Source organism: Dasypus novemcinctus, chromosome 15, assembly GCF_030445035.2.
Source record: "Dasypus novemcinctus isolate mDasNov1 chromosome 15, mDasNov1.1.hap2, whole genome shotgun sequence".
Lineage (NCBI taxonomy): Eukaryota > Metazoa > Chordata > Mammalia > Cingulata > Dasypodidae > Dasypus > Dasypus novemcinctus.
In genome coordinates, this window is record NC_080687.1 from 79652151 (window position 1) to 79671181 (window position 19031).

A 19031-nucleotide genomic window follows, 5' to 3' on the forward strand; every position below is an offset into this window, starting at 1 on the left:
CTCCTCCCCCAGTTGTCTGTTTTGTGTGTCCATTTGCTGTGTGTTCTTCTATGTCCGCTTCTATTCTTGTCAGCAGCACTGGGAATCTGTGTCTCTTTTTGTTGGGTCATCTTGCTGCCTCAGCTCTCCATGTGTGTGGCTCTACTCCCGGGCAGGCTGCACTTTCTTTTGCGCTAGGCGGCTCTCCATAGGTGACCCGACCCGCGGGTCAGTCGAACCAAGACCTGAGGGAGGGAGCGGGAATGAAAGGGACAAGAGACACAAAGAATGGAGACAAGACAGGATTCTGATCAAGTCTCATTTATTGATGGTCAATCAGGGGTATTTATAGCCAGGGATGAATGAGGTTTCGCACCACAGATCTGATTGGTCCACGTCACAAAGTCTTTTCGTGGACGTTTCAAAACAACCGTCTGAGTGGCGTGAGGATAGAAATTTAATTACTACAACGAGGGTGGGGAAATGGAAACTTAACCGGGTTAGTATCTAAAAACAGCGCTTAGCAACAAGATTGCCAATACAACACCAGTGCCAGAGGCAGCTTCCCACACACAGGGGGTGCACTCCTTGCATGTGGGGCTCCCCTATGCAGGGGAAAGCCCTGCATGGCACTGCACTCCTTGCGCACATCAGCACTGCATATGGCCAGCTCCACACGGGTCAAGGAAGCCCTGGGTTTGAACTGTGGACCTCCCATGTGGTAGACGGACGCTCTATCCGTTGAGCCAAGTTCACTTCCCTTGTGTCTTGCTTTAAGCAAATTGTGTATGCATTTCTTTGAAAGATAAATTAGAAGTGATTTTTCCATTTATGTATGGAGTCATAGTAATGTTTCTTTTAAAAAAGGAAAGGAACTTCTTGAGAGCATTTAAAATGATTTAATAGTAAATTCACTTTGAATTTAGCTTTGTTATAGTGTCCAGATGATGTGGAATGCACCTATAGTACTCAATAGAGCATCACATATTTGTGAATGCTTTTACTTTAAGCCTGAGGTATTCAACAAATTCAATGTACTTTTCCAGTGTAGAAGGAATCGTATATTTTCTTTTTTCCTGTATCTTTCTTCTTTTGTCTTTCATCCCCTTTAATCAGGAAAAATAAATAAAAGTGTTATATTGAAATTATAAAACACTGATCCTTTTGTGTCTCATATTACTATTTGAACTTTTATAAAATTAGAAGATAGAAAAGAGAAATGTTTATTTTTTCTATCTTTCCTTTAGCCTGCTATGTTAGTGTTATGTGCAAATTTGTTTTTCTATTTGGGTAAAACCTAACCATCTCTACATGCTAAGCATAGGAGGGAGGTATTTTTAGCAATTATATTGTTTATTGATATAAATTCAGTTCTACTTCAAGAAACATAGTGGTTGATTCTTACCTTTCTGCTATTTTACAAGCTAATACTCTTAAATTTTTATGCATAAAAATAGTTTGGAACTTGTCCTTTATGATTTAGGCTTACCATTTCCTCAGTGTAAGGATTAAACAAATGTGCTCAACCTGAGGCTTTAAGCCCTTAGTACAGTGCCTGACTTGTAAAAGGGACTCCGTAAATACCATCCATTGTTATTTTTTATTATTATTAGAGATTCACATTTATAAATTTGGAGGTTTTGGTCAAAACTAAGGTTTTTTTTTTGTATCTTCTATAACTGATAGAACCCTTAAGTTACACATTTACAAATTAGCTTGTGAGGTGCTCAAGCTTACCATTCCCATTTATTGACATGTTTATATTTATAATATTGCTGTTGCATTAATGATGTTTTGCTTAATTCACTTCATTAAAAGTTTAGCATATTAATTAAGTTACACTTTTAAAATTTTATGTGAAGAGGTGTCAGGATAGTTTTTATACCCAAGAATTAATGTTACCTGTACATAAGTGATGGCAATGAAGTAGTATCTCAGAAGGCAGGTAGAGTAATCAGTACCATTTAATAAAACAATTCTTTTGGTATCTCTGTGTTTTAAAACACATATTAAGAATTGAGGTACAAATGTACATTGGAACAATAATTCCTTGGCTTGAATTCATTCAGAGATGATTTTATATTTCTGGGTTTTTCCAAAGTAGATAGTGTTTATGTTGATAAGTTAGGTGTCCCTCTTCATTGCTCCCATAGTATGTTGTACACATCTTTTACTGAGTTTTCTTTTTAACTTTATAATTTCCTGTTTGTGTGCTTATCTCCTCTAGATTGTATATTATTTAAGGTAAGTACTATATAGCTTATTCATCTTTGCATCACCGACATCTTAATAGAGTAGCTTCTCCATTACTTTTCATTTCTTCTTCCATGTCTAGGATTCTTTCTGGTATTATTTAGCCTGAAGAATTTCTTTTTAAAACTTTTTTTTTTGTACCACAGGTCTACTGGAAAAGCCTTCAACATTTGTCTTTTTGAAAATGTCTTATTTTCCTTGTGTTTGTGAAAGGCAATTTCAATGGGTGTAGAATCCCACATTAGCAGTATTTTAAAAATCATAACTGAAAAAATCCCTTTCCATTTTCTTCTGTTGCTCTTGTTTCTGGTGAGAAATTAGCTGTCATTTGCATCATTTTCCTCCTATATACAATGTGTCTTTAGTCTCTGACTGCACTTTTTTTTTTAATTTTTAAAAGGTTTATTGAACTCTATCACTCATGTATAAACATACATAAACAATAAGTATATAATAATAGTTGTGAACTTACAAAACAAACATACATAGCATCATACAGGACTCTCATACCTCACCCTACCATCAGTACCTTGCATTGTTGTGAAACATTTTTAACTAATGATTAAAGAGCATCCTCAAAATATTACTACTAACCAAAGTATTCTTTCCCCAACCCACCCTATTATTATTATTTTTATATTATTTTTACATGGACGTACATAAATGGTAAGTGTATAGTAATAGTTGTGACCTTACAAAGCAAGTGTGCGTAACATCATGCAGGGGTCCCATACATCAACCACCACCACCACCTTGCATTGTGAGACATTTGTTACAGATTATGAAAGAATATTGTCAAAATCTTTCTATAAACTATATTCTTTATCTTACATTTGGTGTATTTCCCCCCCAGCCCATCCTATTATTTTTTTAAATATATTTTTATGATGTAAACTTATAAAACAATCATGCACGTGTGCAGAATTCCCAAACAATACCCCTCTATCAACAAACCACACTGTGATGGAATATTTGTTACAGATTATGAGATATCATTAGACTGTTACCAGGTCCATGGCATATATTTGGCACACTTTTTCCATACATTCCTATTATCAGTGCAGAACATCTTTGGCATAGATGCAAGAATATTACATTATTACTGTTAACCACAGTCCATAGTTCATTCCAGCTATATTTTTTCCATGCTTCTCCACATTCCACCACCCTGCAGTAGTGATGTACATCTGCTCTAGCTCACAAAGGACACTCTTACATCTATACCATCAGTCACAATTCTTATCCACCTCTGGGTTTACTGTGCTATTCAGTCCCTAGATTATCCTCTAGCTTTCTGTGAATTACATCCTTAGACTACCATTTCCAGCCACGTTCCCATTAACAAACCAGCTGTTACTCACTATAATGGGTTACCATCAACTCTGTACATTTTCACACTTTTACAGTACAGTCAATAAAAACTTCTACATACATTAAACATCAGTAATCCATCTCAGTTCTCCTCTTATCTCCTTTAAGAATCCACCAGGTCTTGAAGATATTTTCCTACATTTTCTTCTAGAAGCTTTATGGTTCTTGCTTTTATATTTAGGTTTTTGATCCATTTTGAGTTAATTATAAGGTGTTAAATAAGGGTCCTCTTCCTTCTTTTGGCTATGGATATCCAGTTCTCTCAGCAGCGTATGTTCATGGACTGTTCTGTTCAAGCTGGGTGGGTTTGACAGGTTAGTAAAAAATCACTTGACCATAGATGTGAGGGTCTGTTCCTGAACCATCAGCTTGGTTCCATTGGTCTATGTGTCTGTCTTTATGTTAGTACCATACTGTTTTTACCACTGAATCTGTATATCAAGTTGAGTAGAATTGACATCTTAATGATATTTAGTCTTCCAATCCATGAGCATGGACTGTTCTTCCAATTATTTAGCTCTGTTTTGATTCCTTTAACAATGGGTTGAAGTTTTATGAATACAAGTGCTTTACATCTTTGGTTAAGTTTATTCCTGAATATTTGGGTTTTATCTGTCATATTTTATTTTCACCACTGTCTTGACATTTTTAGTTACTTTTACTGATATAATCTTCATTTCTAGATTCTTCCAGGCCTCTCTCTCCTGTCTTTTCTTTTCAGGCTGTAGCATAGCCTTTAGTATTTCCTGTAAAGCTGATCTCTTGCTTACAAACTCTCTCAGTTTCTGTTTATCTGTGAATATTCTAAACTTGCCATCATTTTTAAAAGATAATCTTGCTAGATAAAAGATATTTGGCTGTAAGTTTTTCTCTTGCAGTATCTTAAATATACCAGTGTCTTCTTGTCTCCATGCTTTCTGATGAAAAATCGGCATTATGTAATCTTATTGGGTACCCCTTATATGTTATGCATTGCTTTTCTCTTGCTGCTCTCAGAATTCTCTCTTTGTTTTTGGCATTTGACATTATGATTTGTTTGTATCTTGTAGTCGGTCTATTTGGATTTATTCAGATGGGATGATGTTGTGCTCCTTGGACGTGTATATCTATGTTCTTCTTTGTTTTTGTTTTTTGCATTGCTCTTGTTTTTTGCATTGCTCTTTGTTTTTGGCATTTGACATTATGATTTGTTTGTATCTTGTAGTCGGTCTATTTGGATTTATTCAGATGGGATTATGTTGTGCTCCTTGGACGTGTTCTTCAATAGGGTTGGGAAATTTTCTACTGTTATTTCTTCAAATATTCCTTAGGCTCCTTTTCCATTCTCTTCTCCTTCTAAGACACCCATAACATGTGTATTTGCATGTCACTCGCTGTTTTTTAGTTCCCTGAGACCCTGTTCAATTTTTTCCATTCTTTTCTACATCTGTTCTTTTGTTTGTTTGCTTTCAGAGGACATTTCTTCAAGCTCATCAATCGTTTCTTCTGCCTTCTCAAATCTGCTATTATATGACTCCAGTGTATTTTTAAATTTCATTTATTGCACCTTTCATTCCCATAAGATCTGCTATTTTTCTGTGTATGCTTTCAAATTCTTTGTGCTCATCGAAAGTCTTCTTAATATCCTTAACCTCTTTAGCCATCTCATTGAATTTATTAAGGAGATTTGTTTGAACATCTTTGATTAGTTGTCTTAACTCCTTTATGTGTTCTGGAGGCTTATCTTATTTCTTTAACTGGGCCCTATCTTCCTGTTTCTTGGTGTGGATTGTAATTTTTTGTTGGTGTCTTGGCATCTGTCTTAGTAGAGTATTTATTCTGGGTACAGATTTTCTCTTTAGTGTAGGGCTTTCTTGCCCTTTCTCCCTTGCTGTTTGTGTAGTAGGGGCCAAGGATGTGGTTGGTGCTATAAGCTGTGGAGGCTCAAGCTGGCCACTTTGCCCCAGGATTCGATGAAGCTTCTTCCACCTCTCTCCTTTTCCAGGGGTAGGGACAGAGCCACATCTGTGTGCAATAATCCAGGTCATGCAGGCCTAGACTGTAGTTGTCCAGAGAGACTGATGAAGCTTCGTGTTCCTTTCTCCCCTGCCTAGGACGGAGATGGAGCTGTAGGTATGAGCAGCACTTTATGCCATGCAGGTCCAAGATGACTGCAGTTGCCCTGGTAGTCTTCTGATTCTTCAGTCTGTGCCTGTCAAAGGTACCTGCAGTTACCTGAAGAGGCTGGTGCAGGGCCTGCCAGCTTCCTTCCTGCTAGAGGTAGGGCTGAAGCCAGGCTAGGGCTGCAGGCCCATCTGGATGAAAGAAACCAGTCACTGATTTTTAGCCAGCCTGGCTTCCCCTCATGTTGGGGTGGAGTCAAAATGGTGGCTACTGGACTCTTTCTGACTTAAACGGCTCAAACTTTAGCTTTTTTTGGGTTATACTTTAGCCAGCCAAATTTACTAATCAGTAGCTGAAATTGGTGACCAACTATCTCTTCCTTCCCTATTTTTGGGAGGTTGAGCTTCCAACTCCAGCCACAAAATAGGCTTTCGCCACCATAGTAGAATGATCACTGGTCTTCATGGCATGACCTGTATTTACCCAGAGGGGCTGGTACAGTTCCCCCAGCTTCCTCCCTGCCAGAGTCAGGGCTGGGATTTATGCTAGAACTGTAATCTGATCTGGATGGAAAGGAGCAGGTCCCTACCAACACTGTGATTTTCAGTCTGCTTCCCCTTGTGCGAGGGGTGGAGTTAATATGGCAGCTACTGGCCTTTTTCTGACTTGGACAGGTTCAAACTTTAGCTGTTCTTAGGATTATACTTTAGCCTGCTGAATTTACTCATCAGTAGCTGAAGGTGGTGCCCAACTGTTTGTTCCTCCCCCATTTTTTGGGACATGGAGTTTCCAGTTCCAGCAACGGAATAGCTCCCGAGGCGGCTTGTGCCTCCAGGGGAGGATAGGCACAGGTCTCTAGGGAATTGAGTAAGGAATCTTCTATGCAGATAAGTAGTCTCCTGCTTCCATTCTTACAAGGATGTTGCTGGATGCTCTTCTGGTCTCCTGGAGCCCCTAAACTGGTGCTTTAGATAGCTCTGGATGATACTATCTGTCCTGTAGCATGAGCTGACTCTAGGAGCTCCTTACTATGCTATCTTGCTGGTTGTCTTTCTGACTGCACTTTTATGATTTGTTCTTTATTTTTATTTTTAGTAGCTTGAATATGATGTGCCTAGGTTTTTGTTTTTGTATTCTTTTAGGTATTTGGATGTGCAAATTAATTTTTTTCTTATCAGTTATAAAGAACTTTTCAGTCACTATCTTATCAAATATTTTCTCTGTACCATTTTCACTCCCATCTCCTTCTGGACCACAATTACATTTTGTTATACCATTTGATATTTTATCACAAACCTCATTTGCTATGTTCTTTTTTTTTTTGTTTATATCCTAGTTTGGTTACTTTTTATTGACCTGTGTTCAGGTTCACTGGTTATTTTCTTAGCAATGTCTAGGTACTGTTATGCCCATATAATAATTTTCCATTTCTGATATATTTTTCTTTTTCTTTTTTTTTTTTAAAGATTTATTTTTATTTATTTAATCCCCCTCCCCTCCCCCGGTTGTCTGTTTTCTGTGTCTTTTTGCTGCATCTTGTTTCTTTGTCCGCTTCTGTTGTCGTCAGCGGCACGGGAAGTGTGGGTGGCGCCATTCCTCGTCAGGCTGCTCCCTCCTTTGCTCTGGGCGGCTCTCCCCATGGGTGCACTCCTTGCACGTGGGGCTCCCCTACGTGGGGGACACCCCTGTGTGGCAGGGCACTCCTTGCGCGCATCAGCACTGCACATGGGCCAGCTCCACACGGGTCAAGGAGGCCCGGGGCTTGAACCGCGGGCCTCCCATGTGGTAGACGGACGCCCTAACCACTGGGCCAAAGTCCGTTTCCCATATTTTTCATTTCTAATAGATCTCTTGCTCTTTTTTATAGTTTGCATAGCTTTTCTACTGAAATTCCCCATCTCTTTATGTATGGTGCCCATTCTTTCCACTAATATCCTTTAGCATTTTTATTAATTTTTATTAATTTTGTTACCTATTTCATAATTGCAACATTTAGGTCTGCTTCTTTTGATTATGAGTCATATTTTCTTGTTCCTTCGTGTATCTAGCAAGTTTTGATTGTATGGTGGATATTTTATTTATATATGGTAGAAAAAAACAAATATTTGCCTCCAAAAAAGGGTGTAATCTTTCAGACTACTAGAGAGAGTCTGGGGTTAACTCAGATTGATCTCTTATTTACCTGGGTCCGGACCTTGTTACTGCTTTAGTTAGATTCAGCTCATCAGTAGCTTCAAATGTTTTAATGACTTGGGATCTGAACATTTGTGAGATTCTTGCAATCTCTTTTTTTTTTTCTCTTTACAGCTGAGCTACTAGTTTTTCAAACAAGGTGGGGGAAATGGATTTGGCTCAACTGATAGAGTATCTGCCTACCACATGGGAGGTCCAGGGTTCAAACCCAGGGCCTCCTGACCCATGTGGTGACCTGGTCCATGCACATTGCTGATGTGTGCAAGGAGTGCCATGCCACGCAGGGCTGTCCCTTGCATAGGGGAACCCCATGCACAAGGAGTGCGCCCCACAAGGAGAGCCGCCCTGCACAGAAAAAGTGCAGCCTGCCCAGGAGTGGCGCCGCACACACAGAGAACTGATGCAGCAAGATGACGAAACAAAGAGAGACATAGATTCCTGGTGCCACTGACAAGAATGCAGATGGGCACAGAAGAACTCACAGTGAATGGACACAGAGAGCAGACAATGGGGGCAGGGAGGGGAGATCAATCAATCAATCAATCAATCAATCCAAACAATGTGGTATCGCTTTTGTCTTTAAAATCCTGGTCTTCATTTTTCAGGTTAATGGAGAATTCTTTTTGTTTTCAGTTTTACTTTTGGCTCTCTATTTCTTTAGTAAATCACTTTCTGACCTGGAACCCTGCACCTAACCTTCAAATGGTAGCGCTATACACTCTTCAAAGGCCTGGGATATATCATGGAAATTTCTCTCAGCTCTTTTACCTAGTCCATAGCTTTTGCAGGGAAGCTGCTTTGCCCTTGGAAGAGGACTTGTCTACCTCAGGAAAGATTTCACTCAGCTTTCCTGTCTTGCCTCCAGCCATTGACATACTATCCCATGCACTTAGTGAAGTCTTTAGGAAAAGAATTGGTGGGTGAGTGTGGACTTCATCTGTGGCTGTGGCTTCATCGTGGTGATCCTTGGAATGCTAATCTATCATATTAGTACTCACGTTCAGCTGTTTCTAGTTTGTTAAAAGTGTGACTGTTTTTTCTTTACCCTTGTCTGACTTCTTTTCCAGCTGACCTCCAGGGATAAATACAGCTTGTCAATTTCCAGTATTTAGTTTTTATAGGTTTTTTGGTGTCTTCAGTTCTCTGATGAGTTAAAAACAACAGCAAGTATGATTTTGTGGGTTCTCTGGCTTGTTTTGGTTCTTAGAGTGAGAGTAGTGGTGTCTTTGGACTACTTTGTAAACCCCACTGGAGGCTATCATCTACTTTATTATTACTTTATATATCTTATTATTTTAGTGTTTAGATCATGTTAGATGACCATATATGAGTTCTAGTTCATAGTATTTTTTCCAGACATTGTCTTCATAGTGAATTTAAAGACCTATTTTGAAATAAGCATTATATTTGCATATCATTATTTAAAGGAATTTTTCTTTAGTGAAGTGAATAATCAATATTGTGAGTTATCTTTTTACTTTGATAATTAAACTTAAAATTAAGTTAAAATGAATGGTTTATATCCACTCTGTCCAGTAAAACCTTCTGCAGTGATGGAAATGTTTTATGTAAGTGTTCTGTTCAATATGCCAGCCAGGAGCTACATGTGGCTCTCAAGCATTTGCAATATCTTAGTGCAACTAAGGAACTGAATTTCAAATTTATTTTAATATAATTGAAATTTAAATAACTACATATGACTAGTGACCACTGTCATGAACAGCACAGGCCTATATCATATATATATTATGGCAAAAAAACAGTACCTTAATAATCTACATAGCAAAGATGAAAAGTTCATAGATTATTGCTTATGTCTTTAAGTATTCTTCTTTTCATAATACCTAGTTTAGCTGAAGACTTTTTGCCGTTTTGATTGTTGCCACTTGAAATATTTCTTGGATTTGAGTTCATTATGAGGAATGGAACTTGTGAAATTCAAGCAATTACTATTTGATGATCTTGTTGTAGATGAAATGTCATTAAAAGTAAAACTTTCGGTTTATTTCCTGAGGCTGTAGCCACCTACTTATAAATTTCAAGAAGTTCCAGTACAAACCAGTGTCTTAGTTTTCTAGGCTGCTATGACAAATATCCCACAGTGGCTTTGCTTAAACAATGGGAATTTATTGGCTTACAGTTTTGGGGCTAGGAGAAGCTAAATTCTAGATATTGTCAAGGCTCGCTTGTTCCTCAAAGGCTTGTGTTGGTAATGCCTGCTGCTGGGTACAGGCAGTCCTTGGGGTTCCTGGACTTTCTGGACACATGGCAGTGTCCTCTCTTTCTCTTCCAGATTCCAGCTGACTTCCTGCTTCTGGCTCCTTCCTGTAGTTTCTCTTTATAAGGTCTCCAATAATCTGGATAAAGACCCACCCTTATTCAATAGGGCCACACACTTTAACTAAAAAAATCACATCTTCAGGGGATCCTATCTACAGTGGGCTCATAGTCACAGGAATGCAAATTAAGATTAAGAACATATCTAAATTGGATAAATAATTTAAACTACCACAACCAAAGAAAATGTGTTGTTTTTCAGGCCAGCAAACTATGAAGATAAAAGTAGAATTGTATTCTCCAAATTTGTTAATCATTTTTATCCCAAGAAGCAGTCTGCATTATGAAAGAGCACTGGATAAGTTGGGGCGATGGGGAGGGCACTGAGTACTAGTTTGTGTGCCACCAATAACTAGTTAAATGACCTTTCTAAAACTGCTTAGATTGTAATCTATAAAGCAAAGATTACTTATCACTTAAAAATCTCAGTTATGTAATTCTGTCATTTTAAGATTAGAAGAAAATTTTTGAGGTAGTCTCATTTCTTAGGATAGTTACTGAAAACTTTTCACTACTTTTAATTTTTATTATTAATCTTTAGTTTTAAACATTCCAGTGCTGAATGCCTCTTGACAAAATCACAGTGACTGACAGTGACTTTTCTTTTTTTTTCCATTTGGGAATTAGATAAGTGCTGTTGGGGAAGGAAATATTTACATGTGTGCTGTTTTGTCTTTCTTTATAGTTGGACAAATTTGCCAGCATAAGAATTCCAGGGACCAAGAAAGAGAGACCTCCACTTCCCAACTTGAAAACTACATTTGCAAGCAGCTACTATTCTTCAGCATCTTCAGAAATGATGGAAAACTTTCCAAAGCCACTGACAGAGAATGAACTCTTAGAACTTTTTGAAAAGATGATGGTGAGAATTTTGATTCCTTATGAAATGCTTGAGGAAAAAGCCTTAGCTTTTTCTCATGTTAGTGGAACATAAAATATTCCTTAGGGTGATTTCTGATGTCCCTTAATTATTTGTAGAGAACTTTAGGATTAGAAAATAAGGATCTGGAGGAAAACCATCACACTAGTGTTAGGTTTTGTATAGTTTATAAGAACCTAAGCACTCTGAAGTGCTCAAGTGGTTATGTGAGTGGTCTTTCTGTACAGTGATATTTTGAGTGTTGATTTCAGTGCTCTGCTGTTTACGTTTGTAAGTATGCTGATTTATTACTTATTTGCTTTATTTCTTTTATAGTTGTCAAGATAACCTGGTTCTTTATAATTATGTAGACTTTAACTCACTGTTTTTTGGGGGTATGGCTTTTCTGGTAGTGAATACACGGGGCCGCCTTCATTTGGTTATAAATAATGATAATTCTCTGACTGAGCACCCGGCTTTTAAGCTGAGTGTACTAATTTGACCAGTAATCCAAACATGGTAAGTATATTGAAACCATTTACCACAAAATCAATGCTAATTTAATCTAAATATTTTTATTTGTATATATATTTTCTACCCTCAAGTTGCTTTTCTCCTATGATTTCAAAGCAAGCATTTGAAAAATTAAATGAGAAAGAAATGCTAGAAGGCACTATTGATGATTAGGCTCTTTATAAGTTCAGAGAAGGGAGAAATCACCTTAATTTTTGAGATACCTACTTTGCTTCAGATAAACTAAAATGTAAAGGATATTCTAGTAATTTAGGGAAAATTTAGTAGAAAGGGTGAACTAGACCTAGGTCTCAAGGAGGGTAGGATTAGATAAGCAGAGGGAGGGCATTCATTAAGCAGTAAGGAAAGACAGAATGCTAGGGTACAGATAGCTCATGGATGGGCCAGTGAGAGGTTCGAAAAATTAGACTGTAGTGATAATTTGGGGCGGATTATGAATTCTGAGGAGTTGTATATTATTTCAGAGTTGTGATTTTTTTTTGAAGATTTATTATTATTATTTTTATTTCTCTGCCCTCCCCCACCTCCAGTTGTCTGCTCTCTGTGTCCATTCGCCATTTGTTCTTCTATGACTGCTTCTATCCTTATCAGCAGCACCGAAAATCTGTGTCTCTTTTTATTGTGTCATCTTGTTGTGTCAGCTCTCCTTGTGTGCGGCGCCATTCTTGGGCAGGCTGTACTTTCTTTTGCGCTGGGCGGCTCTCCTTACCTGGCGCACTCCTTGCGCGTAGGGCTCCCCTGTGCGGGGGACACCCCTGCGTGGCAGGGCACTCCTTGCATGCATTAGCACTGCGTGTGGGCCAGCTCCACATGGGTCAAGGAGGCCCGGGGTTTGAACTGCGGCCCTCCCATGTGGTAGGCATACGCCCTATTCATTGGGCGAAGTCTGCTTCCCCAGAGTTGTGATTTATACCATATCAGTCTATTCTTTCATCAAGTGCTTTTAACAGCTTGTATTTCAGTTCTTAAGGAAATTATTGCATTCATCTATTTAGTTAAGAGTTTAAGAAAGGCCTGAAAGTTTAGAATAGATGGCCTAACCTGAAATCGATGACATATTTGCCATTACATTACACTGCCTTATTTTCTGTTCACTTACAAGTATTTGTGCTGGGCATTATTACACCTGGAGCTTCAGAAGATCCCAGACAGAAAGAATACCTAATTGGATCATCTCAGAGTTTTTCATCAGTGTCAGAGATTCCTAACTTCTTATCGCTGAGCATAATTTTTATTGTTATTTTTTGTTTGAATCCTTGGCTTAGGACATCTTATCTGTCAATTCTTGATGAAGTGCTTTATTGATTTTGCTTTTTGTTAACCATTCATATATAATTCCTTATCAACTCTTTTATCACCGTGGGCTGCTATAATTATAGCTAAGAACAAAAAAAAAACAACTATTTTTTGCTAGCCTTTGCGTCTGTTAATGAGGTTTCTGTGCAGGTATTCTTCAGTACTGGCGTTGAGGACACAAGAGAGTAAAATGTCCTTTCTTGCCCTCATTCCTGCATCATGCATGGAACCACTCACCTAAGTTATCTGTGAGATTCTGAAGTGTTATTCTGTTGGTTCATGTATCAGTTTGATATTATTGATGAATTCCAAAAAGGAAGTCACCACCCGTGGGACTCACAGATAAAAGGCATGGCAAAGAACAGAGTTGAGGGTTTCTGATGTTGGAGTTTTGATGTTGGAGTTTGATGCTGAAGTCTTAAGCTGGAGAACCAGGGGAAGAGACAGAGCTGTTCACCTGACAGTCCACAGCTGACCTTGTGGAGGAAACAAAGGAACTGAGCCCAGAGGAACCCAGAAAGCCTGAAGCCTCACAGACGTCGGCAGCCATCTTGCTCCAACGTGTGGAAATAGACTTTGGTGAAGGAAGTAACTTATGCTTTATGACCTGGTAACTGTAAGCTCCTACCCCAAATAAATACCCTTTATAAGGCCCAGCAGATTTCTGGTGTTTTGCATCAACACCCCTTTGGCTGACTAATACAGTTCACTTATGACTACTTTGTTAAAAAATTTAGGGGGAGGATATTTTAATTGTTGGTGCCACCTAAGCTGGGAGCCCCTTGAAATTAAACATTTATGGAGACCACATTTTATTATTAGGAAATGTTAAAATTACCACTACAAAATTATATCATTGATGTGGAGACAGTAGCCTCTGGAGTTGCTGAAGGCAGGGAGAGGGAAAAAGAGATATAATATAGAGGCATTTTCAGGACTTGGAGTTGTCCTGAATGACATTGCAGGGACAGATGCAGAACATTATATGTCCTGCCATAACCTACTGAAAGGACTGGGAGAGAATGTAAACTATAATGTAAGCTATAATCCATGCTGTGTAGCAGTGTTCCAAAATGTGTTCATCAATTGCAATGAATGAACCATACTTATGAAAGAAGTTGTTAATGTGGGAAAAGTAGGGGGTGTGGGTAGTGGGGCATATGGGAATCCCATATATTTTTTAATGTAATGTTTTGTGCTATCTATTTTTTTTTAAAGATTAATTTTATTTATTTCTCTCCTCTTACTGTCCCCTCCTCGTTGTCTTCTTTCTGTGTCCATTCACTGTGTATTTTTCTGTGTCCACTTGCATTCTTGTCAGGTACCACCAGGAATCTGTCTTTTTGTTACCTCATCTTGCTGTGTCAGCTGTGTGTGTGTGTGTGTGTCATCGCTCCTGGGCGGACTGCGCTTTTTTCTTGTGGGACAGCTCTCCTTGCGGGGCACACTCCTTGCATTTGGGGCACCCCTGTGCGGGGGCACCCCTTCATGGCACAGCACTCCTTGGGCACGGCAACACTGAGTGTGGGCCAGCTCACCACACAGGCCAGGAGGCCCTGGGTATCGAACTCTGGACCTCCTATATGTTAGGTGGATGCTCTATCAAGTGAGCCACATCTACTTCCACTATGTATCTTTTAAAAATAAAAAATATATGTATTTTAAAAAAGTACCACTACCTAGAAAATAATGAATACAGTTTTTGGTATTCCGTTCTGAACAAGATTACTTTAGAAGTGTTTTTCTGTTACTTTCAACCTGGAAGGATAAGGCTATGAATTTTAATTGTATAAACAGGACAGATAGATACTGACATTTTTGAGGCATTTACAGAATACATATTTAATAACTGGGCCAGATTACTTGTTAAATCTTAATCAAGTCTCCCTGTTGGCAGCAGATCTTTTACAATCAAATGATTACTTCACTCAGCAGAAGTAAAAAGAAATTGTTGCTTTTTTAGGCTTGCCTCCTTTGCTAGGGAATGAATTAGTCACGGCTAAGGTCCTTTTAAAAAATAGGGAATAGTTTATTTTCTTACTTTTCTGATTCCTTGACTGTTTTACAGTAATTTGTAGGTAAAACCTGCTGATGATTCTGAAGTCTAAAGGTCTTTGAAGCTGAGAAGGGCCTTTTTCCTTCTTTAAACATAGATGAGTGATATTTCTCAGAGTTTTCAGGGTACTACACTTCTGAGAAATTTAGGGATGTTTCTATGCCTGGAGAATGGTGACTTTAAATTGGTTTTGATTTTTGGCTTGCACATATGTATGATATTTTTGCTCATAACAATTCTTTTGAGAAAGGAACATTTATTAATAAATCAGCCATTTTAACCTTTTGGCATTTGCAACTACAGAGGTTTCATACCATTTACAGTTTGCATCTAGATCCTTTGTTTTGGCATTGTGTAATTTAAAAACTTATTATTATTTAGCATTATCAAAGGTGATTAAATGATTTTTACATGAAGTCATAGCTTTGTTATTAAGAACACCTCTTTTCCCCTTTAAAGACAATCCTTAGAAAGACAGTGTGCTGAGTTCATAACTAAATGAATATAAATACAGAGTAATACTTTAGTATTTGTATACATTTTACTTTTACCTAGCAAATTAATTTACTTGTTTTCTGGGTAAAGTATAGTTTTTGTGGTGTGCTTTTTTTTAAATGGGCTTTGTACATGGGAAGCATACACTAAACCACTGAGGTATACCCACTCCCCTGTGTTTTTTTAAAGTAGTGATAAATTCCTACTTATACTTCTTAAAGACTTTTTCTCCTCCCCTTTGTCTTTTTTGTTTTTGAAGATTTAATTATTTAATTAATTAATTTCTCCCCACCTGTTTGCACTTTGCTGTGTATTGTGTCTTTAGGAGGCACTAGGAACTGAACCTGGGACCTCCAAAGGGGGAGGGAGGCACAGAATTACTTGAGCCAGCTCCATTCCCTGCTTTGTAGTGTCTTTTATTGCTTTTTTTGGTGTCTCTTGTTGCATCATTTTGTAGTGTCAGCTTGTTGCGTCTGCCTGTCACCTCAGCTCACTCTTGCTCATTTTCTTTAGGAGGCACTGGAAACCTCAGCTCCCTGCTTTGTTGTATCTCTCATTATATTTTTCTCCTTGTATCTCTTGTTGTATCATCTTATTGTGTCAGCTTGCTGTGCCTGCCTGTCATGCCAGCTTGCCTTCTTCAGGTGGCATGGGGAACTAAACTATGGACCTCCTGTGTGGTAGGCAGGAACTCAGTCATCTGAGCCACATCCGCTTCCCCCCCTTTATCTTTTTTTTTTTTAAGATTATTTATTTTTTTATTTCTCTCCCCTCCCCCCTCCCACCCTGGTTGTCTGTTCTCTGTGTCTGTTTGCTGCGTCTTCTTTGTCCGCTTCTGTTGTTGTCAGCAGCACGGGAATCTGTGTTTCTTTTTGTTGTGTCATCTCTCCGTATGTGCAGCACCAATCCTGGGCAGGCTGCATTTTCTTTTTGCGCTGGGCGGCTCTCCTTACGGGGTGCATTCCTTGTGCGTGGGGCTCCCCTATGCAGGGGACACCCCTGCGTGGCATGGCACTCCTTGTGCGCATCAGCACTGCGCGTGGGCCAGCTCCATACGGGTCAGGGAGGCCCGGGGTTTGAACCACGGACCTCACATGTGGTAGACAGACGCCCTAACCACTGGGCCAAGTCTGCCGCCCCCTTTATCTTTTGATGATAGCACAGTATTTATCTGAAAGCCCATGTTGTTTCCTTCCTGGATCTCAGAAGTGCGAATTACTTAGTGTACATCATTGATCATTTTATGTACAACTTGGGTTTCATTTTTCTTGAACTCTTTGTAGGTAGAGGTAACTGATTTTTTGAATGAGGTGGGTATGGTAGGTATAAGCTAAAAGTGACTTTATTCCAGCTTTTACTTTTTTAAAGCAACCCTCTGGATCTATTCTTATCTGCCCCTGGCTAAAATCCCAGGTGGATACCATGACTTTCTGGTTGCTCTCAGGTACTAAAAACCCTAACTTTAATATAAAAAATTTAATGTTCGTCCAAAAGAAGCTTCTCTTGTGACCCCAATTAAGCTTGTTCCACTTGGCGTCTCCAGTGGGGGTTCTTGCTGGGTGTGTGGTTAACCTCTCTTCTGTTTCTCAACCTTGCTTTCCTGTTTTTCTTCCTTCTTTACTAAACACATTCTCTCTCCTCCAGGAATAGATTGGAGATGGCTGGAGGAGGACCTAGGGCACTGGTGTCTGAGGGTGTTGTATTAGTTTTCTATGGCTGCCATATCAAGTTACCACAAATTTATTATCTCATAGTTCTGTAGGTCAGAAGTTCAGATTGGCTTGACTGTTTGCTCTGCTCTAGGTTTCCCAAGGCCCAAAGTCAAACTCTAGATTGTTGGCAGAATCCAGTTCCTTGCAGTTGTAGGACTGCGATTGTCAACTGGAGTCCTTTTTTAGATTTGTAGAATCCTATTTCCTGACCTTTAGGTGGGTCCTTACATCTCAGAACTGGTAATAAGTGGAATCCTTTCCATGCTTGGAATCTCTCTGACTTCCCCTTCTGCATCTCACTTCTACCCCTGTTAAGAGAAAGTTCTCTCTTTCTAAGAGCGCATGTAATTAGATTGAGTCCACCTGGACATTCCAGGATAATTTCTCTTTCTGATGGTTCACAACCTTGATTACATCTGCACAGCCACTTCTGCCATGCGATATAACATTCACAGGATCTCGGGATTAGGGTGTGGATACCTTTGGGGGACCATTCTGCCTGTGACAAGTATGAAAGATTACAAAGGCTAATTCCTTGTTTCTGTGGTATTTTTGTGGCTCTTCTCCCTCCAATCTCACCTGCAATGTCCTGGTCAGTGGTGAAATCTGCCTCTGTCTTCCATGAGTCCATTATTCTGTTGGGGTCACTTTGTTTTCTCAAGTGGGCATTTCATATATGGTCTCTCTTTGGATGATCCAGGCAGCTTCTTTCATGGGATACACATCTTGACTATAGGAAGCTAATGTAAGCTTTGCCTCTAGCTCCTGTCCTCTATCTTGTTCCCTTCAGAGCCTGTCTTCTATAAAAAACAGTTTACTCTGGGTATTTCTAGTAGTAGCTTTTAACATTTTGTTGTTGCTATTCTTTCATTTTAGGTATTTCCTGCTCTCATGTAAATGGCTTTCTAATTATCAGATCCTATCTGCGACATGTGACACTGCTGGTCATCCCTCCTGTTTAAATTTCTCTTTTTCCCTTGGTTACCATGACACCTCTTTCCCTTTTCTGGTTTTTGTCCTCCTTGGCCAGTTCTTTTCATTTTCTTTCCAGGTCTCTTCTATCTTTTATTTCCTCTGTATGTTGCCTTTGTCCCTCTTGTCTTTCCTTTACACACTTTGGTTCTTTGAATAGTCCTCCTGGGGGATTGGAACCCTCCTCGTATTGTGGAATATCTCCTCTATTCTCATAAATTGCTGTGTCTTCTACAGAGTAACAGCTACAGTACAGCTACTGAAAGGTGCTAACCCTCAGTCCATCAGAAACTGAATTCATTCTATTCTTTTTTTTTTTTAACCTACTCATTGCTCTTAGTTTCCAGTCTACCTGAAATTTGGGATTCATCCTTGAGCTCCCCTTCATTCTGTCATTGGTCACATCCATTCACTTCTCCATCTTAATTAGCTCCTGATATTTTTTCTCCCCTGCTTTAGTTCAAGCTTTTATCACCTGGTACTTGTACTATTGTAGTGGCCTCTTCCATTGGCCCTTCCATCTCTCTGCCAATTTTAAATCTAGATTCAAACATTACTTTTATTTGAAATCTTCCCATGCTTTCTCAGACTTGGACACTCCTTATTTTTGCCTCTTACAGCTCTTGAATATGATTCCCTTATGGAATTAATTTAAAATTAAAAAAAATTTTTCTTTGGTATCTGTCTCCCCACTAGATTAAATTCCTGTAGTCCAGCAGTGATACTGTCTTATAAGGAAATATTTGCTGAATTAAGTACGACCTCTTACCTCTTAAGAGTTTTAAAATAATACATTTCTGTCACTTTAGACCCTGTGTTTAGAGAGGTTTACTTTAATTGATAATTTTCCCAGTAACACAAAAACATTAAA

The 19031-nt window shown here is 38.8% G+C and overlaps 1 protein-coding gene across 1 annotated transcript in view; it reads left to right on the plus strand.

Moving 5' to 3' along the window:
• The window catches only part of DIAPH3 (diaphanous related formin 3), a 564743-nt gene that overhangs the window by 40449 nt on the left and 505263 nt on the right, over nt 1–19031 (plus strand). Inside the window, exon 3 of the mRNA XM_058276598.1 lies at nt 10922–11098. Within this exon, the coding sequence (XP_058132581.1) occupies nt 10922–11098 (177 nt within the window). The remainder of the gene's footprint in view (nt 1–10921; nt 11099–19031) is intronic.